At 44.7% G+C, this 27975-nt stretch overlaps 1 protein-coding gene across 2 annotated transcripts in view; it reads right to left on the bottom strand.

Moving 5' to 3' along the window:
* The window catches only part of Daam1 (dishevelled associated activator of morphogenesis 1), a 176541-nt gene that overhangs the window by 3583 nt on the left and 144983 nt on the right, over nt 1–27975 (bottom strand). For both annotated transcript variants that reach the window (XM_023703187.1, XM_023703193.1), the window contains 8 exons: nt 27076–27182; nt 20255–20339; nt 16450–16556; nt 14825–14913; nt 13874–14042; nt 7786–7893; nt 5389–5449; nt 2674–2805 (listed from right to left, as the gene is read on the bottom strand). In XM_023703187.1, coding sequence (XP_023558955.1) covers nt 2674–2805; nt 5389–5449; nt 7786–7893; nt 13874–14042; nt 14825–14913; nt 16450–16556; nt 20255–20339; nt 27076–27182 — 858 coding nt within the window. The remainder of the gene's footprint in view (nt 1–2673; nt 2806–5388; nt 5450–7785; nt 7894–13873; nt 14043–14824; nt 14914–16449; nt 16557–20254; nt 20340–27075; nt 27183–27975) is intronic.

The raw sequence follows: 27975 nt of genomic DNA, 5'->3' as shown, positions 1-27975 counted from the left end.
CACTAACCACACAACGTGCAAACAAGAAAGCAGACACCAAGGCCGAGCACCCTGGACACAAAGGCGACAGCAAGCTCAGGAGGGGCAAAGTAGCTGCTGCGTTATGCCATGTTGTGACTGCAGAGCACAAATGGGACCTGGTCCTTCTCGTGCCGTTCCCTCATCAAATACATTACGATGTTTCCTGGGGCCTAACTAGAAAACAGTGACTGATGATGGAACTGATGCAGAGCCCAAGTTTGACTAAGAATACTTCACTCCAACTCTTAATGATTAAAAAAAAAAATTAAAGGTATTTTTATGTAAGGAATTCCACAAGCAACTCCTTCAGCACTCATCAAGGCCACTTTAAGGAGGTTTCCTGACTTCAAAACACTCCGTTTTAAGGGACCAATGCTCACTCCAGTCAACGGAGCTTCCTTGCCACAACTCTTTTATATCCCCCTGAATTATGACAAATAATGACAGCTTTAAGACTTCTGGGATCTGATATCCAAGTTTCTTCCAGCAATTTGTACTTTGGGAGGGGTTTAGAGTCATTTCCTAAGCTATCCACAGAGGACTAATACAGACCTCAAAGACACGTGTATAACTAAAGTTAAAAGAAAAATTGTGAGCTCTCCCATACATTTTGCTGGCTTGAAGTGCTTTATTTTTACTGATTTTTAAAAATAGACAAAATGCTAAATAGTTAAGGGTGGATTTAAAAAAATGAAACTGAAATACAGAATAACAAAGCAGTATATGCCACCCGCCCTCCCCAGGGGTATCCATGGGTTCTCCGGAGAGCGCAGGAGTGCGTCCTGCTGTGGCCCCCAGGCAGGCTGCTCTCATCCTCCGCAGTGAGCCTCGCCCAGGGCTCTGCGCGGCTCCTCCCTCCACCACAGGGCTCTGGGCTTCGCAGGGAATGCAGCCTCTCTCCCTCCGCCTCACCTACCTACAGCTGTCCAGACCTTTTATTTTCTGCATATTTAGGCCAAGACAGGTTTTTGTAGTCTGCCTGAGTACAACAGTTACTAATTGATCGTCTTTTCCTAAAATTACTACTTTTTGTCTTTATTATATTAAGTTTTTCTAATATTTCAATAACAGTATAAGAAATGTTTTCAGTATTGTTTAATATTTTGACTAAATTTGATGTATTTACATATATTTTATCATCATTTCATATTGTAAAATTTCTAATAATCCATTTTAGGACCAATTTTTGGTTTTTTGTACAGTTACTGTCAATATTTATAATGTTTATTACAAAAGAGAACTCTGAGGAAAAACATAATATTCTTCCCATTTCATATTATACAACTCTAGTTTGCTCCATGGTTTCATTAGCTAATTTATAAAAATTCTGGTATGAATAAAAGAGCAATAAACAGTCTACTAACTGAGTTTCTAAAACATTCAAGTTCATGTACTTAAATTCTGCTGAATGGTTTTCCTATTTAGGAATTCTAGAGATGATGAAGTAATAATATGTGTTTCAGTCTTAGAACTAACCAAGCTAAGGACAGAGTAAAGTTCCCAACAAAATAAAATACATCCAGCTAATTGCTGCTTTTGAGCTTCTTGCTAAGATGAAACACAATGCTAGACCGTCAGGGAAGGGGTGAGCGCCCCTCTGTGAAGTACACACTCCAGAACGGTGAGGCCCACCTACCATGTGCACGGGCCTTTCATGGTGGAGCTCTGCACCAGGACTGTGACACTGGGTGGCTAACGTCTACTGTGGGACAGCAGCAGCTGGACCTCTACTGGCAGTCATTTGGACTTGTATTGTATTTATGTGTATGAAATAAGAGCTTCAGAGAGAGGGGGAGGGAGAGGAGGAGAGGGAAGAAAGGGAGAGGGGGAGAGAGGGAGGGAGAGAGAGAGGGGGAGGGAGAGAGCGAGAGAGGGGAAGGGAGAGAGCGAGCACACGCAAAAGCCAGTGAGAGGGAAGAGGGCAGAGAGGGAGGGGCTCTGAAAGGGTTACTGAAAAGTCTTGGTCATTAGTCAATGAAAACTCTTCCTCTGAAGGAGGATAAAATTTTAAATGGTAAGAACCATACAAAGAAGGGGCCAGGGAGATGGCTCAGTAGGTTAAGTGCTTCCCTGGCAAGCACAAGGGCCCGAGTTCAATCCCTGGTTCCACCAAAAAAAAAAAACAAAAACAAAAACAAAAACAAAACAAAACATACGAAGAAATTATTTACTAAAAAAGTACCCCTTTATAGGAGGTGGTGAAGTAAAATGCATTTCAGTAAGTTTTGCTGGAGGTTCACAGAGGGAGCACCCTTTCTTCTTGAGGCTGTCTCACACACGCATACTGTGTACAGATATACCGAGGCACATGGCCTAGTCACACCTGTTCCTGGCTTTCACCATTTATTCTGCTGCTCGGAGATAAACACTTCAATCCAAAAGCACCCAAGAGAAAACCATCAACACACGTACTGATGCTACACCGTTCAAGCCTTTAAGTCAACAGAGGCCAGTCAGGTGACAAGGGTGTGTTTCAGTTAACCCAGTTTCTGGAGATGAAAACACACACATGTTACATGCAATGGGCATCTGGAAAGTGATTATGCACTACTGGCCAAGCCATGATGTGCTCCCACTCCTGCTGCTTGCCACACAGATAATATCTGGAGGCCCCGCTCAGTCAAGCACACAAGTATGCAAGGGCGAAGTTACCAGGTCTTTAGCTTCTGCCAGCAGATCCTCAACGTCGGAGAAACTGAAGCTGGCCACAGTGATGAACTGGCTGACCACAGACACAAACTTATCTCCAGGCTGTGGGGGCTGAGACTTCTGATATTCCAGCTCCTTAAACATAAGGAATGAATGATGACACTGTAGGCCTCAGACGCAGACGCACCTTGTGTCCTACTGCACGGGCCTTGGCTCGCTATTCAGTGGCAAACACATGTGCAGTGCTGTAGCCTCCTACCCCGTGCCATAACCACGCCACGCGCGCCAGTGCACGGGAACGGCAATTACATTCTCAGTGTCATCGCGCACTGGACTTTTAGCAGTAAGCAGATTACCATTTGGATACAATTAATAGATATCAGACAAATAAGAGGAACGAGCTGAATTCAAGTGAAAGGAAGAGGCTTTCATAGTTGGTATTCCGTGATCAGAACTGTCCTGATCTGTTTTCCTCCTTCCTTCTCTCCAGTCTGCCAACTTGGATTTACTTTCTAATCACTGTAACAATGATTAGATACTGTAGAAGCGTAAGAAATCTTGGGGAGGTAGAGCTTGGCAGGGTGAAATGCTCATGTAGTAAGAGTAGAATTCAACTACTGTAGCGTTTGGTCCCAAATCATGAACCATTTTTCTTGTCTACACCATTAGGTTTTGTGAGCAGGCAGGTAGGAGAACTAGTCTCTTGTTAATTATTCATGTTCTCCATTACTATGGAAAGAACACACATGATTCAAACCAAATTTCAATAATTAATTTCAAATATTACCTGGTGCATTTTCTTTCTTAATTTTTTTTTTCTCTAATGTTTATAACACCTATGAGAGAGGAAGCACTAGCCCCACTGTTCAGACATACAAGGTAAGGTTTGGAGGAAACCTTAATTACAAATATGTTTTCCCCAGTCAAGCAGCTGATCAGTGACAGGCAGGGATACCTGCCCCAGAGTCTTGGACACACGACGCCCCTGTCCTCTGCTGTGGCTGCACAGCCCCTTTTTCTTTGTGTACCTGTTTTGGCAGAGATACTGACAAGCAGGAGCTCAGCAGTGAGAGGCACAGGCTCGACTCAACTCTGGCACTTCCTTGCTTCTCGCCCATGGCGATTTGCTCTGGGCCACTTTTTTAAAGGTAGGCAGTAGCCCCATTATTATGGCAATCAAACAAAATAAAAGAAAATTTCATGAACTATAGACCTGGTTCTGACTGGAAGAAACTGGAGAATGGATAAGCATGTGTGCTGGCCACGGGATGGGAAGGCATCTTCAAGGGCTTCATTAATGACCTTTTCATGAGAATTCCATCGCTGACACCTCCCAGCAGTGTAATTAATCCGGGCAAAGCATGAGTAGGGCACATGAGCACTTCACCCTGCCAAGCTCTACCTCCCCAAGATTCCTCACAAGGTTGCAGCCTGCCCTTTCAGCTGCCTGGGGGTGGTGCAGAGGGCTTCTGTAGCTGCTTTCCCTATGAAGAGTGTGAGCCACAGGGAGTGTGGACCTATGGAACATGCATACTGTGGCTTCAAGACAAGATGTTAATGTGGAGCTCTTGTTTCTGAACTAACACCTCAGTATTGAGGTTTAATGGTAGTGCTGGCACTTTGTGACACGTAACTGGGTTTTGGGCTACGGTTTGGCACTTGTCTCTAAGAGGTTCTACATCACTGAGCTAGGAGATGCAGATTTCTGTAAAACTATACTTTAATAAATCCAAACCATAGAACGTCTTTATAACTCTGTTCCTCCCCCAGGCTGGGTTTGAGCCAGCTCTTGGTCAGAGGTCAGAGTGTCTACCATGAGTCAGGGCTGTCACACTGTCATGGTAGTTTCAATAAACCTGCCATGGAGAGGAAGAGTCAAAGGGTGACAAGTATCAAACAAACTTCCTAAAGTGTCCCATAGGTTGGGCCTGTCTGTGATCCATGGAGGACTGATCCTGTATGCCTTGACTCTGCTGCTGGGCGGGGAGGAGGGCTACTCAGGTTGTGCACCTCCTTCTAGCCATTACCCGCTACGCGCATCTGCGCAGTACCCGCAGGTGCAGGCTAACAGCCACTTCTCACTCCTCTCTGTCCCATGTCCCCAGGCAGCCTCCCTCCTGCACACCTGAGTCTTCTTCCAGACACTGTTCACTGCTCCTTCCTCCTGGAAGTGGTGCTCCTCCAGACACGCCTGGCGGCGCAGGGGTCCCCAGAGCATCTCCACGTCAGCCAGGCCTGGAGCAGCCTTCGTCTACATTGTGCCTATCTGGACAGGCGCACTGAGGGAACAGGCTCCTCCCCACAGGGACACTCCAGGGGGCAAGGTCGATTCACTCTGAGCCCTCAGGAAACAACCCATCAAAGGACTGGCTCTGAGGCAAGGCAGATAGCCTACTCCTCTCCAGAAGGTTTCCCGGGATACTACCAGGCGTCGGGGTGGGGGTGGTCCTTGGTTAGCCAGCTCATTTTCCCAAAGCCTCCCTCCCCCAGGTAATAGGGTCCAGCCCCAGGTGCAGTGACCCACCCAGGACGGCCTGCAGTCTGCAATCATGTCACCAGGTCAGACATACTCTCTTCTTGTTTTTGTTTTTGTTTTGAATCAGTAGGTGCTGCCCTGGGCAGGCCGCATGCTCAAGCAAGCAGCTCACACAGTGGAAGTCCTCGTTAGGACTAGAGATAGGGAAGAGGCTCGGATTAGAACAGCAAACTGATACTCACTGTCTCGACTGCCTTCAGGCCGCTTCTCAAGGTGTTTATTTCTTTGTCCAGCTCAGTCATGCTGTTTTAAATAGCAACATTTTAGTGAAAACCAGCACGTGACGTAGGCATGTTACACATACGCTGCTGCACGGTTCACGCTGAAGGAAGCCCATGTTCACATCACACAGCAGAACGCAGCATTTTAAGCTTCCAGATTTAGGTACAGAAGTTTGCTTTTTGTTTTCCACAACCAGCAGTTACATTTTAAAAATTAAAAACAGCAAAAGAGAAACATCTCCTACGTGTATAAAAATATTTCATGTTTAAGTCTTGTAAAAAGAATCACTTGACCAAGTTACTTTACGTGGAAATAAATTTGTCACACTTGGCTCTTTCGGAAAAAGTAATTGCAGCTGCAAAAGAAAGCACACGACCTGCGGGCACACGCGGCCTGCTTTGAAGTAAGGGAGCCCACTGCCCCTCCCAGGGGCTCTGATAATACGGGTATCTATGAGAACAGCCGTAGCGGAATAAACACTGGCTTTTCCTACAGCTGTGCTAAACGTTTTCACGTTTTGTTGTTGTTGTAATAAAGATTCCTGGACTTCTACAATGCCATTTCACAGCATTTATTTATTTATTTAGACGTGGTCTAACTATGCAGTTCAGGCTGGCCTTGAACTTGGCATGCAACCCAGGCTGGCTTCAAAATCATGGCAGTCCTCCTGACTCAGACTCCTAAGTACTTAGCTCACAGGCGTGGGCCAGCATGCCTGGCTATTTCATGGATTTTAAATATCAGACATTAAAACTTAATTCTATTTTTTAAAATTTATTTATTTGTGTGTGTGTGTGTGGCCAGCTCAGCCCACCAGGGGGCAGGGCTGGCTGGCATGTGGTGCTGGGGATTGACCGCGGTCCCTGTGCTTTGCTAAGCTTGTTCTAAGTAGGCACTTTAGACCACTGAGCCATCTCACCAGCCCCTAAAACTTAATTCTAAAAGATAATTCAAAACTTTAAAAAAAAGGCAAAAAAGACAAGAACAAAAATTTAAGGTTTCTTGAAAGCAAGTGGTAATACCCAATCATACATCCAATCTTACATAACTATATCTGTTAATCTGAGGAACAGATTTGATGATAAAATAGAAAATACATCAATCATTGTAAATCAACTACTCTTGGTTTGAAAATCTGTAACCTATGTATTGTTGTATGTTGCCCTGTTTCTTTGTTTCTGATTTTTGTTCTTACTTTGCTTTTACTTTTCAAAATAAAATTAAAATAGGAAAAAAAAAAAAAAAAGAAGAATTCCAAACTAATAGTGCCGTGAGGGAACGTAAGCGTTTGCTCACACTCATAAGAATTCCAAACTAATAGTGCCGTGAGGGAACGTAAGCGTTTGCTCACACTCATCAGAGCACTGACTATTCAGCGACTGGCCTGAGAGCAGGGCTGTGGTTGGTAGCAGGCCGCACTGAAGGCTGTGCTCACTGCTGAATATGGCCTCGTGTCTCCTGTGACCCTCACGGCCCAGAGAACCCTGTGTTATGCATGCTTCATTTTACTGTACAGGTTGGAAATTTAATTTTGACTTTGGTACATTTAACCTTGATCCTATTTGCTGTGCCCAATAAATAGTTTACTTAATAAATAAATAATAAAAGATATTCACAATATACAAAGAAACTTCATGTTGTACACAATACGTTTCTGCTAAATTCTACAGAGGAAAAGGCTTAGGCTGCTCTGCAAAGAGACACAACCTGCTGTCTATATAAAGGGGGAGTGAAGACCATGGAGAAAAGCTGTCTGCTCCCCATCTCTCACATGCAGTGTCAAGTCTGGGTAGAAGTCTGGCCATTTTCCACTTTATTTTTAGTCCCCTGATTTGCATAAAGACTGCTTCTCACTGAAAGGCTGACTTGGCTCAGAGAACATCTACATACGCAGAAGTCACTAGCAATGTCCTGTGTGCAGGGCTTTCATTTGTTTACCTACCCTGCCTAACTCTGGGCACTCGTACCTACGCATAACAGACTAGCCTTGTACAAAAGAGCACTGGCCAGGGTATTCCGACCTGCGCTTAACAAAACTGCTTTTTTTTTTTTTTTTTAAAAAAAAGCACTAGTAAAGCCACATTCCTTTCTTGTGCTATTAACAACTCAGAAAATTAAGATTTCTGAAAGTTAAAAATGGCATGTGGCAATTTTCCCAAAAGACTTAGAACAAATATGTCTTCAAATCCTTGTGACAGATTTGAATGATCTGGTTATGATCCATGCTTTATTTCATACAGTGTTCAGAGGAAAACTCCAATGTATGCCCTGCATTTCTCGGATGCCAACTCACCATCCCCACGGCTGGCCCACAGGTCAAGCGATTTAACAAACTCCAGTTCCTGGTGAGTACTTACTTTACTTTTGCTGCTTGCGGAATATCCCGCAGTTCTTCGTTTAGGCTGAGGACCTTTGGGTATTTACTTTCCATGATAGTTATGAGATAGTGCAAAAGGGTGATATTCCTACAATGAAAAAAGGAAAATCCAGTCAACATGATTAATTCGCACTTGGGTTATATGCTTAAGGAGCAAAACCAACAATCTTGTCAAATTCCTGAATTAGCTTTATTTTTTTGGTACTGGGAAATGAACTCAGGACATTGTGCTTGCCAGGCAAGTGTTGTGTCACTGAGCTACAACCCCAGCCACCTGCCTTAATTTTAAAGTTTGGGGATTCTGAACAAGAGGGTCCTTTCAAGAGAAGAGAAGAGGATGATGAGAGAGCCTCAAAAGGAAAATCGGGGGGTGGGGGGGGGAGAATTACACTCTGGGCCCCTCAGTGCCGGGCAACATAACAGTGATGGAAGCGCATGCGAGCCACTGCCAACAGAGACAAGCTCGCTGCCAGCTTTACAGAGCAGCTGTCCTGCGTGGGCACACCCTGCAAGTCCATGTAAGCAGGACCGGGGGAGGCTGCGACTCGGGCAAGGGGTGCTCCATTTCCTGAAGAAAGCAGCTATTTGTAAAGCTGGAAGTACCTGGCACTTTTCAAGTCTAAAGAGAAACGCACTGATGACAATTATTGATAAAATTTCATTTGGGGAAAAAAAATGGTGGAGTGGTGAGTGACAACGACACTGCCTCTCTGAGATTCGGAATCTGAACCCTGGAAAATATTAATCTCGGGAAGAAAAAAGGAAAGAAGTAGATCCTTGGGAATCAGGAGGGATCTGTCAGAAAGCTACAGAGAAACTGAAGAGACAGACACAGCGTAGAGAAGTATGCAGGGCTCCTGGCTTGCCCCTGCTGGGGAAGGGAGACCAAACCTCGAGACAGAATGAAAGCTGGGCACTGCAGGGGCCCAGGGAGAAGGGTCGTGGCAAAGCACACAGGGAGGCAGCTGTGGTCTAGGCGCAGTGCAGGATTCTGCCTCACAGCCGTCCCTCAACTAGCAGCGCTGGCAAGTGACTGGTGCCAGAGCCTACTCTGTCCCTGTGGAGCGTACTCGGCATCTGAAAGACACAGCGCTGGAGCCCTTGCCTCAGTCCTACCGCCTGCTGGTGCCTCCACCCAGCATGGACCTGATGTCTGGCTGTGCTTTTTTTTTTTTTTTTTTCAACGTTTTATTGATGAACAGATAGCAATGAGACAGTTTCAAATCAAATTGGAAGTACAGTTTCAACAAATAACACACTGCATATATTCTTCTTAGTGGTTACTTGCTGTACGAGATGCGGACTTGTGATCCTATTTACAAACACCATTTGAACAAATCATTCTATTCATTAAGAGAATGCAACTATAGAAAAAATGGGGTATGCCGATGAATGTCCATTTTGTATCTGTGTATTCAAAGTGGCTGTGCTTTTGAATCTACTACCATGGTCAGCAGAGACATGTCTTGGGATGGCTACTGCCCCAAACTTGTAGATTCTGGAAGAAAACCATGCATTTAAAATCATAAAGGAATTTCCCTTTTTCCCCTTTTTGTGAGGGGTATGTTGTGCTCTCTTTTTATCTTTTTTTTTTTTTCCCCTTTCTTCTTCACTAATTATTAGGGATTTTTAAACACCTTTTTCTTATTTGTTCCTTTAAAATTTTTCTCTCTTACTTTTAGTCTTCATGTAAGTTTTTTCTCCCTTTTTTCTTTTCTATAATCATCAAATTTTTTTCCTGCCACCTTTACCTAATTCCATACACATTTTTCTACTCTCCAATAATATCCTTTGTACACTTCTCTCTCTCCCCTTCTCACACAATATAGGTTAATATTTCATATACTTCGGCCTACCTTCCCAGTTCCCAATCCCTGTACCTTTAACAGTATAGCCATACAGCTTTACTAATATTTCAACAGTTACTTAACTGTGTAAAATTACTGTTGAATTGTACTTAGTACATTCTCGCTGTCAGTAAATCCTGGGTTGTCTTACTGTTTACACTGTAACTGTGGATTTCTTCTCTAGAGATAAGGAAAGTACATAATTTGTTCTTGGGGTACATTAATATTCAACTTGTCTTGGAGGAAATTTCTGTAGTTAATTTTTTTTGATATTACTAGGGTCACATAACTGTTGCTTTATTGGTTTCTTTCTGAAAGCCAATGCTTAGATTGCCCTTGTAACATTAATGATACTAGGATACACTCACCAAGAGCTCAGTGTTAGGCCAAATGCACTGCACTGTCCTCTCTCAAATTAACAGGTGGTCGAACTTTGGGGACTACAGTTAACAATGCCCAAAACATCACTGAAAAGTGATTAGAGATCTCTTTATAGTGGCATCTCAGTTTGTGGATTTAATTCTTTTCACAATTCTGATCACAAATTAAACTGAACGAGAAATGAATCAAATTTCCTGAAGGTAACATTGAACCTAACTGTGGAATTTGATTTGGTTCTTGTCCCATTCAGTTTGGAAAGAATTAAGTTCATGAACCAAGGTACCACTGTACCATCAACAAAGTCTTTACACTGTAGGTATCCACAAATCTAGCGCAAACCAGAACAAAAGAAACATGAGAAGAGAAGTCACTGAAATGCCACCCAAAACTCCCAACTCCCCTGAAGCCAATCCAGGGGTACAGGGGAAGATCAGCGTAAGCCACACACTTGAATCACTCAAAAGTATAACAGAAGAGGTTAGAAAACAGATCAAATGGTACTCAGTACGGTCACAGAGGATGTTAACCAACCAGATAATGGAAATAATAAGCAAAATTACCTGCAAGTTTTCAGAAGACACTAATGAAAAGCTAGCTGAGCTAAACAAAATAATATAAAACACAAGTAATCAATTTAGCAAAGAATTAGAATCCATGAAATGGTTGCAACCAGAAACACTTGAGATTAAAATTTATGCAGAAATCATGGATAGAAGAAGTGATCAATGTAAGAACAAATTTTCAGGACCAAAATACACACGATTTCAAAAAAGGAACTATACAAACATACCTTAAAAACAATAAAAGAACATCAAAATGAACCCAATAGCTCCTAGCAAACACAAAAAATATTAATATAAGAGTAACTGGAATAAGTGAAAAGGTAGAAGATATCACAAATGGTTTAAATAAAACCTGTTCATAGAAATAACAGCAGAAAACTTCACAAATATGGGAAAAGAAATGAACATACTGCTAAATGAGGCAATATAGAATCCCAAATATCCACAACCAAACGAGAAACTCTCTATGCCTCCTTCTTGTCAATGTACGAGAATTCCATCACAGGGACAAAATCTTAAAAGCTGTTAGAGAAAAGCAATGAATCACAGATGAAGTAAGTCCACTAGAAGTTCGGAAAACTTTTCAATGCAAACTTTGAAGGCAGAGGGCTTGGAGGGAAATGTGTGAAGCCCTACAAGACAACTTTCAACCCAGAATAACGTATCTTGAAAACGTTCCTTCAAAATTGATGGAGAAATAAGGTAATTTCCCCCCTAAGGAGCACCTCAAGAAACTCATGACCAACAAACCAGCATTACACATACTCGGCTCCTCAGTGCACAACCCTGAGCAGCAGTTACAACTGTTCGCTGTGCCAGATCCCTCTGTGGCGGTGACAGGGCTGACCTCAGACTGACCTGAGCTGAAGGGGGCACTGTGACAACAACACAGGCAAAGCTGTGTTCATCTGGTCCCCCTGTCACTGACTGCCACACATTATAGTCACCTGGGCTCCAGACGCCTCGGCCAACCCTCAGAGTCATTTCATTGGAATGAGGTGAGGCCAGGCATGGGCATTTGTTAAAAGTCCCCGGTGATGCCAACATGCCAGTAGGTCCAGAACCAATCCACTGAGGTTCTCATAATCTGGAGGATACAAATGCTTTACTTTAAAAATATTTCTGTAATTTAGGCCATTTGCTAATTCAAGAAGCTAACTCACAATACTTGAGCCCACCTCTAGCCAAAGAGAATCACAGCTGCCAAACAATTTTCCTTTCCATAACAATGAAAAGCATTTTTGGTTACCCTGGTGGCTTCATAGGGACATAAAATTCTATTCTTGAGTTAGTGACTCACATTAAAAAAAAGAAAATCCTTCTTCCTTTCTCATTAATTAGAAAACAGTTGCCTGGCACACCAAAAACACAGCCAACAGTTCTGGCCACAAGTGTGTCTGTCCATGTGAGCTTTGCTGGTCACAGAATCAACCAGCTTGCCTTACGCCTCCTGCCCACAGGGCCAAGGCAGCGAGCTAAATGCCTGCTACCATAACCAGAGGAGGCTCCGCTAGCTCTTCTCATTGTCTTTGGGGAGTTTCTACTAACTTAATGAATGATATGTTCCTTTCTTACTGTAGAAAGGGTTGAAACCAGGTCAGAAATCTCACTATTTGCTATGCAGAAAAGCACCTCACTTGACTAAACACAAATTCTTAACAAGCGCTGACTGAGCAGCTGCACAACTGGCTGGTGCCGGGCAGCTGCCAGACCTCGCATCTCGGTGCCGCGCGCTGGCCCCGCTGCACTGGCTCACTCACTGACTCACTCTCTTGCACGCTGCTGCTTACTGGTGAGGCACTGCATGTTCATACATCGTGGTACTGCACTGGGGGAACCAACACATCAGAGAAAAAGGAAAAGGAGAAATCATTTTGATTTATTCATTTAAAAAAGGCTTACATAATAAATACATTTAATAGCAACCTCAAAAAGCAGATAACCACATCAACACCAAGTTACTAATGCAGGGTAAGGTGGGTGACTCGGGTTTGTAAGTGTATCGGTAGTGCCTATACCTGCAGGTGAAAAGAACAGCCTTCTGGAAAAGGTGGACGGTCTTTATACACACGTAAGAGGCTACTGGTCCCTACTACATCTTGGAATACGATCCCCCTGTGGGCAGGAATGCAGACCAACAGAACGGATGCTACATGAAGCCAAATACCCTGCTGCTGTGATTTAGGCAAGGTACACGAGCCACTGGAGGCTGCCTGTTTCCTTACAGGTAGAACAGATTTGGCTTTGAGCGGCACAGGCTGCCATGACAGCAGATGTGGCCGTGCTATGAAAAGGATCAGGCACGCACAGCAGAGCACAGCGGCGGGGCCATGTGCACAGCGGCTGCTCTGTGTCTCCCACGATGCACAGCAGCTAACACACAGTGTATTGCTCTGAAAAGGCTCAAGGGTTGTCATACACCTGCTGCACTAACCCTAAAGAAGTACAGGGCAGAGCCTCAGGAGCTAGGAATCATTAGGATGCAAAGCCGCACTGCTGAGGGGAATTTAGGTACAGAGACGCTCACCTTCGAAACAGCTGTGCAAGTTCCTTTGCAGTCAGCCGATCAGAGAAGGAGCCCTCACAGAGACGAGGGTTAGTATGCATACAGGCCCTACCTGTTTATGACAGCGCTTTCACACTTTGGTGTTTCCAGCCGGAATCTGTGCAGCTAAACTTCAGGGCTGAACACTTTCTAGGAAGCATTTTAATGAGTTTTGGGATGAGCAGCTGATAGCAATGGACAAAATGTATTTATGATGACAATTTTTTTCATATAGCTGTTCGCTCTAACGTGAAGGCAAATGCAACTTATAAACCAACAAGCTTCACAATCCAGCCACAGCTCTCAACTTGATCAACATCGGGTTCGGTACAGGTAGCGACCATCAGGAGAAGCCTTTCGGAGAGCTGGCGGTGATGCTTCTCCATCTCAGTTGTACAGGAGTATCTGATGTGTCAAAATTCATCAAGCTGTACATTTAGGCATAGGGGCTTCTCTTTAGTATATTATGTTATAATTTAAAAGTCTGCCCCTCTCCCCCCCAAAAAAGGAAAGTCTAATAAAGGACAACTTGCAATAAATGGAATTCCTATGTACTGAGAATGGATGAAGCCAACTTGGGGACACTCAGTTAGGGGAGAGAGGACTCACTATCAGAAGAAGAGGAGAGAAAGTGAAGTTCAACACAGGAACGACAGATGAGTCGCAGTGCAAGGGGAGCCCCGCACCTGCCCAAGTACCAGCAGCCTCAGTGCCAGCAGAGCCTGTACTTACTTGTCAATACTGGATTTTGTGTCAGCAATCTTGTTGAGGCTGGATATCTTGAATCCATAGGCATTGCCTCTCTGGCCTTTATTCATGTAATTTCCGAATGCCAAGACCACCTCCAGCAACTGCTTGAGGGCACCACTCTTAAACACCTCTTCTGAGCCAGAGCGAATAGCTTCAAAACGAAGCACAAACAAACACAATTTACGACCCCTGGGTAAGACTTTCAATGACACTCATCCTAAAGACACATTCCAAGCAGATACAACAGACTTAAGGTGTCAGGGCAACTGATGAGACTGCCAGTGAACACCTTGAAGACACCTGAACTACAAGCCAAGGCATGAGGTACAGTTCCGATGGTTAGAGACCCCACAGGCAGCTGGGGATTGCTCGCCTTCCTCATCCTTTTCTGGGCTGACTCAACCTTAAGTGTCCAAGAATACACAGCACACCAGTGCCACTTCCAAATTCCTTGGCCGGCACTACTTGTCTGCTGTTTCCATCATCCCATTGACAGAGAACTGGTCACACCTGTGACATTATGGCTCAAGGCGCTGCAACAGCCCAGTGCTCTGAGGCCGATTCCAGCTCACACTCAGGAGCAGGGATTTTTGGCGGCCTCAGCTACATCTCAAACATTTAAAAGTCTCAACTCTACCCTTAGAAAATTCAGTAAGGCCTTCTTGCAAGAGGGCCAATTATGTGTTATTTGCTAGCAGCGGTCAGATTAGTCCCCGAGCTACGCACGTGGGATCGAAAGCCCAGCCCAGCCCAGCCCAGCCAAAGAGCCCAGGCGTGGCCAGCAGGCCAAGTGCTGACCTTAACATTTCGAAAGAGAGGCTTCTAGTAAGAAAATCAGCAGGAGGGCACTGTTGCCTATGTGCACCTGCTCCAGCTTTGTAAGGGAGCAATGAGACACGCGGCCCTCCCAGGCAGCCAGAGCCCAGCTTTTACCTTCCACTTTGGGCTTCACTTCCGCCACACGCTCTGCAAACTTCTTTTTGAAGTACAGTGACTGTAGCCTTTGCTGATAATGATTAATTCTGTGAAAGCAAGTACGGACTGATTAATGGTCCCTTAGCGTGAGCCCATCTGTGCTGACCGACACAAGGTACGTGGGCCAAAGCCCCACCCGAGCGCCAACAAGGGGCGGCCAGCTGCTGTTGATGGCCCTGCCATTCTTCCCTTGAAGTGACAGGTACAGAGATGAAAAGGAGGAACAGTGGAAAGACTACTTACTGCAAATGCAGGGCAACATTCTATGCTTCTCCCAAGTTTAACTCTTCACAAAACGTGGCTTGTGGCAAAACTGCCAAGACTAGTGTTCAGTATCGTCTCCCCACAGCATGCTGCCCTCACCCCCCAAAGCTCTTCTCCCTGGCCTCAGTTCCCTGTGGTGGTGGCAAGCTCTGCCTTCCCAGACAGTGACTAGAGAAACAGGGGCACATGGAGCCTTTGATGACTGCTGCTGAGCTGCTCTTGTTGCTGGGGGTTCCACTGGGCGTTCTCTGACCTGCCTGGGGAGGATGCATCAGTCCAGCAGGACTAGCTATTGCGCTTTTTTCAAACTGGTACACAATTTAGCAAACCCGGTGTGCAGCTCAGATGCTTGCCTTTAATTCCCATTCCCCGAGTCTTCTGTTGTCAGGAGATGGAAGAGCGCCTGTCCCGCTCTCTTCCCTACCACCTCCTCCAGCACAAAGCTCTGGGTGCTCGGTAAGGGGTGGCTATTTCTGATGGCCCTTGCTTGTCTAGACTCAGGGTGACTCGGTGTACCTGTCAATATTTCAGAGTGAATCTTTGTTCAACTGCAGCATACAGAATGGCAAATTGTGAAGAAACACCAGCAACAACACAGTGAGGCTGCACATGGCAGTGATAGAATGTGAGCACCACATTGCTCAGGGCTGCATTCACTGGCTTTTGGCACTGTGAGGAACTCTGCCCGTGGTCACGGGCTTTAGGACCACGGGTCCTTCTCCAATGCCCAATCAGCTTGCCGTGCCACGCCTGGGTGAGACCCAGCTTACATGCCAACCTACTCGCACATCAATGGCTGCTGCACTCTCAGAAAAGGGTCCAGAGCACCCAACGCTCTGCTGGAGGCGTGCCTGAGTCAACTGGTGAGGTCTGCATTTGTCCCAATTTGACATCCAGACCCTGGCCACTGAGTTATGGGAGTTTGAGGTTGACAAGCCAAAGTCTGCGCCCTCTCTTTCTATTCTATCACAACTTGAAGTGCCAAGGTACAAGAAAGTGTGAGATTCTACTGCAGGAAATCAAAGTGGTGAGGACAATAGCAGTGACTGGAACAAGGAAGAGCTAGGACCCAGTAAGGTCACAGCACATAACCATGGAGGCCTGAAATGAGAGTGCTGGGGAGAAACACTGGCCCTGGCTCACCCTCAGGTTACAACTCAGGGCAGCAAAACATCAATAACAGTCCACGCAGCTCAGACTTGGGAACAAACAGTTAGAATCTCCAAATGTTTTAAGGTAAGCAGGTTAACTGGTCCATGCAGTTGCACTCACACTGAAGGCTTAGCTTTCTCAGTACGGGAAGGGCTTCATTCACTCACCGGCTCATCTCGAAAAGGAACCTATCAGCCTTGGCCATCCGGTCCAATTCGTGTTTGTGTTCCTCCAGCAGGTCTATATCACTTTTTTCAGGAACGAACTTCAAAAGCTAAAAGCAGACATTAAAATCAAAGTTCATAACTTACACTTCTGTAGGACATTTTCACACTTCTAGCTCATGTGTCCCAAGATGAACTTTTTAACTTCAGCATTGTAACTTCTGCTGCAGGTGATTCATATATAATGGGAATGATGAAATATTTATATTTTTACTTCAAAGTAGTTAAGTTGGTCTACAGCTCACTCTGGCACCTTTCTAATTTCTATAGCCTCTCAAGTAAGCCCTGAGGATGTCCTCTCTAGCCCCATCTGCAGAGGGACTTCAGGGACGCGACCCTTGTGGGAAAAGGCTACGACTGAGGGCAGCAATGAAGCAGCTAACCGGAGGACAGCTTGAGCAGTGTGCAGGTCAGAAACAGAAGGCTAGTCTCCTAGCTCCGTGCCTCTTCCTGTTAAGTCATGGCTGAAAGAAAAGTTCCACTGTGGTTTCCATCCAATTCTTATTTTTCTGTTTGTCTAATTCCATGTAATTGATTAATTCATGTAGAGTTGAATGAGAGGAATACAATATGATCTGACATTTTTGATTCCATATTTCATTTTGAAGGATGAAAGGAGCACAGCATAAGAAGAAACAGTGACAGAGGGCTAGGGAGATAGCTTAGCTGCATGAGCGCCTGCCTCATAAGCGCAAGGTCCTTAGTTCGATCCCTGATACCAAAAAACAAAACAAAACAAAACAAAACAAAACAACACAGAAATAGCAACAATATTTAAAGTGGAGTTGGGGGTAGTGGCACGTGCCCATAATCCTAGCACTTGGGAGGATGAGGCAGAAGGATCCTTATAAGTTCAAGACAATCCTGGGCTACAAAGAGAGCTCAAGGCCACTTTGAACTTCATAGTGAGACCCTGTCTCAAGAAGAAAAAAATCAAAAAACCAGAAAAAGTACTTCTGAATGTGTCTGATTTCCTTGCAAGATATACACATTCATTAGACAAAAAAAAGAGAGCTGTTCTGTTGTAGCAGCAAGGCATGGATGTGCGACTGTGCTTAGGAAAAAGCAGAAATGGAGAAAAACGGCACGAAAGGGATGAGGCCGAGAGGAGGTAGAACCGGTGAGGAGGCTGTGCGGGCACAGCCAGAGCCCGGGGCCAGGGGAGCCGCAGCTTTAGGAAGGTGAGAAAGGGGACGATAAATGAATAGGCAGTGAGTGAGGACAAGTTCCCAAGAAGCTCAGCTGTGCTGGAAAGAGAGGAGACAGTAGCTGGGGTGTGTGCGTGTGCGCATACGCATTACAGGCTCAGCTATGACAGTCGGCAGGACGAGGGCTGAGCCCCAGGTCAGCAATACGGCTGAGCAGAAAGGAGGCACAGGGCCAGAGGAGAGGCCGACAGCCCCTTTCTCTGAAAGGGGTAGAAGAGAAGACAGCAGAAGCCTGCTGGAGTGGTAGCACCTACACAACGTGTGTTCTTTCTCAGTGTGGAAGGAGAGGAAGGTAGTGGGGCAAGAGAAGCGGGGAGGAGAGGGAGAGAAAGGTTTGGGCCTTTCTCCACCAGTTTGGACCGCTGCTTAGTGGGCAAGAGAACTCAGTGCCAGTCTCAGGGGTCCTCCTGGCAACCTGCACAGCCCATCTCACCTGTCTACTTGTTTCAAGTATAATGCGGCAGCAAGAGGCACATGCCCAAGGCTCCGCCCTCTCACAGGAGTGCTGAGTGAGGCACTGTGGGCTCTAAGAGGGCAATGGGGAGGCTTTGGAGCAGGCAGGAGAGATGATCTCAAGGAAGAGGGGCGCGCATCTCATCTGCAGCTTGAGCTCGGCAGCCACGGCAGCAAGACAGGAAGAGGGAGATGGAACCTAAATGCGAATCACAAATGGGGGAAAGACAGGCAGGCAGCAAAACCTATCTAGGAAGAGTGGGGCAGAGAATAAAGGGGAGAAGAGGAAGAAAAGTAAAAAATGGGAGAAAGAAAGAGCGTGAGAGCTAAGCAGAGATCTCACAGAAGAATCAGGCGAGACCAGGTCAAAATACTTCTTGGCCAGATTCTGCGTCAGTAGACAGATTTTCTTACTTGTGTTTATTTGAAATATGTTCTATTTGCACTGTGAGAGCTTTTGGCAAGATTTTGGAATCCTTTCCCTCAAGGAGGAATTTTGCTGGATGCAGTTTCACAGTACACAGATCTCGTGGAATTTTAAATATATGACCCTGTCGATAGGGCCAAAGGGCAGCAGTACCGCAGCAGCTTCCATAGTCCTTCACTCCAGTTAGCAGCTGGAAGGCCGGGTCACCTGGAGCCGGACAGGGCTGAAGGGAGCTGGCGCCACTGTCCCAGGCCAGTGGTGGTTGTGACTGGATTATGGTGAGGGAGAGCAGACTGTGGAGTGCTGGAACGCACTCTAGGAGGGTGGGGATGCCGTTAAGCCATCCACGCGGGGCACCACGGAGCCCTATGATGCAGTCATTAACCACTCCAACAAACCAAACCTTGAGCGGACAGCATGACTGGTGTTTCTGCTGCGTATGCAGGTCTTCACCCAGGATGACTCCAACTGCAGGTCCACGGGGTGTGACACAATATAAATAACTCCTTTCTGCTTTATGTCTGAGGCCTCCAAGGCCATCAGGGAGGACCAGAGAAAATGCATATGAAGAGGGAGGTTCTCTCCTTGGAAGACCTCGCTCATAAGCTAGACCATGGTTATCAGTGCAAAACACCCTTGCTTTCTGCTCTAGGAGCTGAGCACGATTCAGGTGAGACTGTGCATCTGGCCTGGGACCATGGCCTCTTGTGCCTATAGTCAACCTTAAGTTGGATATGACTCTGACAAAAGACTCTGATTCTACCCCCTAGACAATGAGACAGGAAGAGAGAACAGTTTTAGAGCATTCTGTGAATGTTACCACAGAGCTCAGAAAAATATAGGCTCAGGTCAAGGGGCAGGGGACCAAGACAGGCGACAAGGTCGGGAACATGGTATAGAGGAACAACACTGTCACTTGGGACAACTGAACAAAGCTGCTGAGCAATACCAGACAAAGCCAGAGTGGCTAAGCAGAGGCACTACGACACACTACAAAGAGGGACGGGACACAAGAGGAGACCGCCTACGTGGCTATGAATAATAAAATTCGGCTGGGGACAAGGATGTATAGTATGTGAAAATTCCATTCCACTTGTTAGATCTACTGCTGTTTATGACAGAAGAGAATGACATACCTGAACAGAGATAAGACTTAGCTCCAAGAATGTGGCAATTCACCTCATGACACATGGCTGGTTATAACAAGCAATGCTGTGGTTTAATGGTGGCTTTTGCACTTGTGGGAATGACGAGCCAAGACCAGGCACAAATCATATTAAGAATTTAGTAATGAATCAGTTTACATAGTATAGTTTGTAATCATATAGAGCTAGTGTGATTCTCCTGTGAAACATGTATTTTCTACAAGAGGCCGTATACTTATGTGAGCTACTAAAAGAACATAATTGTAGCTCAAGGGACAGAATCTGGCAGTAAGGGTCAAAGGTTTTGATAAACTTGTGACGCCTTTCAGCAGTCATTTTGAGAAACAATGAGAAAACCATGTCATAAAGTTTCTCAAAAGAGCCATGTGGAATGGTGGTTCAATCTGCTCAATTCAGAGGTGTGGAATTATTATTAGCAATAACCAGATTCTTCTCACTATCCATTCCCTGCTAAAAGGCGGCACTCTGACTCCAATAAATGTCTGGCAACTCACCTGTTCCAACATGTCCTTGGGGAGATCTTCCTGCTCATCCATCGTTAGAATTGCCCGTTTGATCTCATCATTGGATAATTTCAACCTGGAGAAAGAATAGTTAATATGTTGTTAGTAACTTTGGCATGAATCTTAAATTTTAATACAAGATAACTTGTTTTGCTGCCCCAGCTGCAGTTTTCAAGCAAGAGTTTTCACAAAATCAATCAGTAAAAGCTTACTTCCTGACAAAATAGTATTTTGAAACTGAAAATAAGGCGTTGAACTTGCTTTAACATTCTTTCAGGGCTTTGTAATGCTCTAAAGACACAGAACAAAGCTGCTGTGTTCTACCACGTAGTTTCCTAAAGCTCAGGATTGGAGGGCTAGCGCTAGGGAGAGCACTCACACGCAGCTGTCTTCATCTCCATACGCACCCATGAACTGTAGGTGGGATGAGAAAGCTCCTGAGATAATGATACGGCTACCGCATTTTGCAGGCAGGTTACAATGCATTTTGAGAATATTAAAAATTACATGTTACTGTTAAAGAGCTAACCAAGTTAATATGCAAAATAAAATATATCTACAATTCATAGCTGAAGCACTGTCACATATATTATTTAACTGTCTTCTCCTTTAACAGACAGAGAAACTGAAGCTCAGAATGGCCAAGTGATTTGCCTGAGGTCAAACAAAGAAAGTGACAGAGCCCGCAAGCTCAGGCTCTCCTGTGACTGCTCCTCCCCAATTAGAAAACAAAAACAAAACACAAATATTTCTTATCTAGTTAATACATCACAGGGAAGGATTCAGGCAAAAGCACCAATCTGTTTTCCCATTTTTCTGTCCATCATAAACTTAAATGAGAGGGGCAGGGGAGATGGCTCAGTAGAATAAGTGCTTGCCTGGCAAACCAAGGGCCTGAGTTCAATCCCTGTTTCCACCAAAACAAACAAACTAACAAAACTTAAATGAATTATTAATTCAACTAGTGACCTGGGCCTTGAAAAGAATAGACAACTGACTAGAAAACATACAGGTTACAAAACTAAAATATACTTAGCTCTGGGATTTCAGGCATGTGCCCCAAGCCCGGCTTCACAGCCTACGTCCTAATAAGCTACACTAACGCAGCATCTCAAGCTCACTTGCGGCGCTCCTCTGCAGCATATGTGCTCCAAGAGTAACACTTAGGACTGAAGCTGAGACATGAAGGCACAATAAAGAGCAAGGTGTGGAAATGTCACATGTAACTTTTGAAAACAGGGGTTTCAGTGTCAGCTATTATTCCGACATCACAAGGTCAGTGAGACCTTGAAATTCCTTTTTTATAAAGCCTCAGTTTCCTCATCTGTAAAAGAGGAATAATAACTACATCAAAAAAAATGAAGGACTAGGGAGCTAGGGAGATTAGAATATGGCTCAGTAGAATAAGTGCTTGCTTGGCAAGTGCGAGGGTCTGAGTTCAATTCCCAGTTCTGCAAAAAAACAAAAAACAAAAAACAAAAAAAAAAAAAACAAAAAAAAAAAAACCCAACTAAGGACTGTGTGCACAGAGGCACGTACACACCAGACGAAGTTAACCAGTCCATGTGAAGCATTTACTGGCCACAGGAACGATTCCATAAACTACACACACGCTTGATCAGGAAGACTTTTCTCTACCAGAAAAGTGACCTTTATTCTCTTACGCATTACTTCCCCGGTGTCCTCCCTGTCTCTCACCTCAGGTCTGGAAGGTTTAAAAAGACTGAGTATACTTAGGAGGTGTGATAAAACATATGGTGAAGGGTGCTGCTGGAAAGACAGGCTCCTTAAAGCAGCAGTGTGTCCTCATCCGCCTTAGGTGAATTTGCCACCATGTGACTTCTGTGATTCTCTTCTCCACAGTCAAATCACCAGAAAAGGTGAACATTCTGAACTAATTTGCACACCCGAGAAGCCACAACAGCACAGTGAAGACACTCACAAAAAGGACTTCCAAAACTGCTTCACAAAGAGGCAAGAGCGATGGGCTAAGTGCTCAAAGTGAGGTGGATGATTCTGAGGCGGATGAGCAGCAATGTGTCTTTCATATCAATAAGGTCCGACAGTAAACGCTGCACTTTTAGATCATCCGCTACGCACAGCAGCTAGGGAAGCACCATCCTGCCCACGCAGCCTGTCTCCTCTGCAGCGGCTTCATGGCTCCTGGGCTGTGGACAGCAACCTCGGTACCAGTAGACTTGTCCAGCTGACTTCAGTAATTCTTGGGACAGCTAAGTGCCTCATGAATGTCTTTTCCTAATCACCGCAACAGTAAATGCCCAGGATTCAATGGAGTAATTCTGCTGTGCTGGCCCAGGCAAAGTACGCAGCCGGAAAGAGTGTCAGCACCAGAAGCCCAACTGCACAGGCTGGGCAGCCCGGCCCGGAGGCCACAGGCTCGTGCGTCACCCTGAGGACAGCACCACGGCACAGCCTTGGGAAGCCAAGGAAAGCAACGCGAGTGGAAAGCTGCGACTGCCACATGGGGAGCCAGCTAGTGGGGAAACGTCTATCATCGGCACAGAAGAGATTGGCCTGTAAGAAAAAAACGAGTCTGCAGCCTTTGCACACCAACTTGAAGCAAACATCTTATGGTGTCGTTCTGTGGAGCGCTCTGTTTCACATTTAAAGGAAAATGCACTGAAAATCACAGTGAGAACAATACTTGAAGAATCAGATTTGCCTTTCACTAGGTCCCCATGTGGAGTACAGAACTTCATGCTTTTGAAATTGTATATATTTATGTTCTTCAACTCCCAGAGGCTGTCTGTACTAAACACTAGCTCTAACTCATAACAATTCTGCTTTCTGTTAATGTGGCCCACAAAGAGACTGGAGACGCTAATGGCTGGTACTTAAGAAAATCTACCTGTCAAGCTACCGCCAGACACGTGGCCTGCTGGATCAGACAAAGGAAACCTTACCCAGGGGAAGGGGAGCAGGGTACACGGCCTCCTGGGATGCTTCTATAGGTTGCAGAATTCTTAGTATCATCTGTTATCCACAGAATGAGTCTCTAATCTCTGTAATTTAAGGAGCCGACCAACTCTAGCCTTTTATTGCTTTTAAAGCTTGGCAGTGTTCTGGTGAACTGGAGGGTGACAATGTTGAAGATACTTAGTTCAGCTGCCTTCACAAGGCAGGAAACAAACCAGTCATCTTTAAAAAGCCTTTAATTTTACCTTCTTCAACTTGTGTATTTAAAAATTTTGCTTTTAGAATTGGAACATCTAGGAGTAATTAAAATAAGAATGGATGGCTGGACCAGCCTTAGCTCTGCTTTGACGGATTTAAGCCAAATCCCTCTGTCTTAAAGTAGCGTTTGGTGCTTTATGACACCCCAGCTGCCATGTCAAGTGAGTATTTGAAGAAAAAGAATGGCAGAGCACTTCATTAAAGTGCATTTTAGGTGGGTTCATTTTGCAGTTTAAACTTGCTTCCAAGTTTCTTTTCTTTTCTTTTCTTTCTTTTTTTTGTAGGGAGAAGGTTGTTTGGGGGAATTAAAGTTGAATTTTAGATTGGTGTATGTCACCAAAATACACATAGTTGGGAAGCTACTTACTCTGCTGAGGGCCTATTAGAATAACATATTTATTAAATTGGATCTTAAGAGACAGTCTAATGGGAATGAAGCAAGTTCTTAGAAGATTCAGAGGCGTGGCACACCCATTCCACTTTCCACATACCTTTCTGAAAAGCATAGTAGTTGGGTCCTGGAGCTCCTTGCTCAATTCACATGTCCTCTGACTTTTTTGAGGAGTTCAAATGATTTTGACCCCACAAGCTCTAAGTACCCAGTCTACTACACACGCACAAGGAATGCTGCCTATCTGCTTGCCCAGGATAAAGCTGAGGCAGGCCCCGTTTAGCCAAGAGGCCTGTAACTTCTGTAACACATGAGGAGAAGCTCTGAAGGCAAACCAAACACTGAGACACATGTGCTTGTGAGAACACTGCCCAGGAATAGGCTTTCATTCTAGCTGGCATCAGAGCATAGGCTGCTGTAAAATAAATCCCTAGTTGGCCAGGTAAGAAACAGAGAGGGTCACCAACTTTGAGAATGAAGCCAGCAGGGAAGAAAGGGGTTGGTTAGTAAATAGGGAATGACATCAGCTTTGAAATGCGACTACTCTACTATTCTTTGTCATGTTAATTTGGTAAATGTAAGAATTAATTCAGGCCCAAGTCCTACCAGGGGTTCTTCCCCTCTCAGTTCTGTCCCTCCTCAGGTCTCACCTAAGAGAAAGAAGGACCTGAGGTTCCCTTTGCATCCAGATTATGACTCCTTCCAACTCATCTATAAACTTCTGAGACTAAATGTTGAAACACATTAAAGCAAATACTGTTTGCTTCCTGAACAAACGGCACCATTCCTGATCCCATGGACACAAAGAAGTCACCAACTGAATGGCTGCCACGTGGAGGCCCCTGCCTGGACCTCTATGTACTAGGGCATCTCACAAGTCCGCTGGAAAACGAAGCTTTCCTAGATCCATTTCCTTTTTACAGAAGAGGAGGCTAGGACTTGGCCCTGGCTGACACATGCCCTTATAAAGGCCAAGCCAGGAAGCTCAGGGTCCGCTGGCGACGGTCCTCTGCTGCGGTGGAGGGCTCTCCACCAGCGCACCAAGCCTCCTCGGAGCTGCTTCGCCAGCCCCTGTTGATGGCACTGTGGCTGCCCTTCAGGACCTGCTCTCTCTCATAAACTGTGACCCCTCTCTCACGGGCTGGACTTCCTGTGTCCTTCGAGTCATACTCTTGCAATCTTGGAATTGTTTTCTTACCTGTAGAGGATTTTCCTTCTCCACTTAGCCTTGAGTTTTCAAAAGAAGCAACACTATCTTACACTTTGGTAAATCCTACTGGATCTAGCACAGTGCCACACAAATATACGCCCCACAGAAGTGACCAAGAAAAAGGCCTCATACAGGCCTGTATACATCTCGTCTCTCTTTGAGTCTCTACCTCCTTTCTGTGCACAGTAATGAGTGAATTCACAAAAGAGAAAGAACAAAAAATTCCTTACTGGATTAGAAACTAAATAAAATACAAATTAAAATTAAATCAGCCTGATTTCTTTCACCTTCACCACAGCACTCTCCAGGTGTCAGCCATGTGCTTTCCTGACAGACAATAAAACCAATGACTAAGCAAGAAAGACATGGTCCTGAGTCCTCTGTAGAAAGTCTGTGACCCGATGAATGGGCCACCAATACCAAGGGGAACTCAAAATTCCTCTACTACCCACGATGCTTTTCAGTTGTGTTCACTGTGTTAACACTTGTTCACTGAACTGGACTTTAATAGGTAATCTAACAGATATAAATTCTTAAAATTGTCTTTCAGAGAGGGTTTAGACACAAAAATTTTAAGTCGCCTCATACTCTGATACTTTTGAGGTAACATGGAATTATATACCATAAATATGAAATAATTCCTTCAACAATCAAATAGGATATTTGCCAGGCATCGGTGTAACCTTCTCTATAATGAGTGTAATTACCCCAGCAGGTACTTAGAACTGGGAATAGTCTATGAAGACCTAGATCACAGTTTTTACTATACAAGCATTTCAACACTATGGAAATCCAGGGTGACAGCTCCCTTTGTCAAATTGCATTAAAGTGCTTATCTGCTGAAAAAGCACTAAGTATAAGGAGAAACTCTACCAAAAAAAAAAAAAAAAAGACAATTTTCCCTAAATCTTCATTTAATTCTTCAGTGAAGAATGGTATTTGTAAAAAGGCAACAAATCAGATGCATTGTAGAAGACAAACAAGACTCCTACATTATTTGTTATTGTGCCTTCCTAAGGCAGATGTCTTCTCCAAGCCAACTATGATTCATGGAGCAAACGTCAGGACAAATTCAGAGCCTGACGTTACATCGCTTCCAGCTAGCGGAGAGGGAAATGCTCCCAGGGCGGTTCATGCTACCTTACAAGCTGCATTAAAATTCAGGGGTCTCACTAAAGCTCAGTTTATCTTTTACTAAAAGAAACATCTGCTCCCTAAAGTAATATATATCTGGCTAACAATCAAACTTCCATGCTGAAAACCGAGCAGCAGCTCTTTGTGTTAAAAGAAACTCAGTCTCAGACCATTTAAGTAACAATGTCTACTGCTTTCCCTCCTCGCCCTCCCTGGAAGACGGTCACCTTCTAACAGACTCATTGCACACAGCACTCCTCCCAGAGTGCACGTCGTCTTTGAAGCTGCAACATTCAGCATGCTTTGTATCTTCATGCGCCCCATAAGTATAGGTTCCTTTGTTTAATGTTAAAGTCCCTCTTGGAGAAATTAGATAAAGAAAAGCTACTTGAAATGCCCAGAATGACCTGACAGTGTTGCTTGAAGCTGCAATCAGATTCCACGCTCACAATTTCCTTTCTGTTTCAGGGCAATGATGGTTCACTAGTTATGAGAGAGATTGCTGAATAGCGCTGAACCAGACAAATTAATATTTCACTGATGTTTGAGATTTACATCTTTTTAGCCATAAAAATGTCCCCCGACAGCATGAAATCATAAACTATAAAAAGGTGATATTAAAAAGCAAAATACAACAAGGAACTATCAACATGAGTCCTGATTCTATGACTGTTAGTGAAAGACTTAAATGTCTCTACTGCCAAGAGGTCTAATAGATTCTATTAGGGAAAGTAAACACCAAGAATTCTCCTTCCCAAAACATAGGGGACCCAAAGATTTGTCCCTCAGCATGATGCTTTTAAAATTAAGAAAATCAAGTGAAGAATGTGTTTTTGAGTCATACTGGTCCTACTAGAAATGTTGATTCAACACTAACAATACCTCGACAGAAGGATGTTGCAATTCTGGGCTCTCCGGCCATCAATCACTGAGAGCTCTTTGACTTTCAGCTTGGAACTCAGTGTGTCATCAATGGCATCTGCTTCTTTCTGTAGAGAGCACAGAAGAAATTCATCAAAGTCTAACAGTGACATTCAGACTTCAGACACAAGAGTGTTCGATTCCACGATCCATTCACACGTGTGTGTGCGTACACGCGAGCCAAGCAGAGATGGTGCCGAGGGGAGTGCAGCAAGGTGGTGAGGCTGAAGAAAGGCCACCACCTACTTGGCAAAGAGAAACACAAGTAAGAAAAACCAACTACCCACATTTGAAAAAGCACCACCTAGAAGAACAAAGGGCTTCCAAGTTGAAGATGCTAAGTGTGCATAAATTATCAGTGACCTGTCCTGTTGTCCCCTGAATCCCTATGCACATCAGACAGAAGAGCTGTCACTATGAATCAAACTCTGCAAAGATTTGCCATTGCTGGCCCAGCCATTTGCAGGGCCTGGTCACCCCAGAACTGTCTGTGCCCTGAACACTCAAAAAAGCAGCATAAGAAGGCTTCCCAAATATCATGTGCAAACAGGAAGTTACCAGGCCAGAGGTATCTTGCATTACCTGGAGTCCAGTGGGGACAGGGCAGCCCAGAACTAATTCAGTTACCTGAGTTAACAAATACTACTGGCATACCCTGCTGTGTGCTGAGCAATGATGGCCGGCTGTACTTACAGTGCAACAGGCATAGGACAACTATGCATAAAATTCTTAACTGCACGATAGAGATCTTACAACAAAAAGTGCAAGGTGAAAACACAGTCTAACTTGACAAACTGGAAGTCTGCTTTCATTAGCTATTAGGACCAATTAACAGTGAATTATGGCATTTACAAATGTAAG

This window comes from Octodon degus, unplaced genomic scaffold, assembly GCF_000260255.1.
Source record: "Octodon degus isolate 3935 unplaced genomic scaffold, OctDeg1.0 scaffold00007, whole genome shotgun sequence".
Classification (NCBI taxonomy): domain Eukaryota; kingdom Metazoa; phylum Chordata; class Mammalia; order Rodentia; family Octodontidae; genus Octodon; species Octodon degus.
This window is presented reverse-complemented; position numbering and strand designations above follow the sequence as displayed.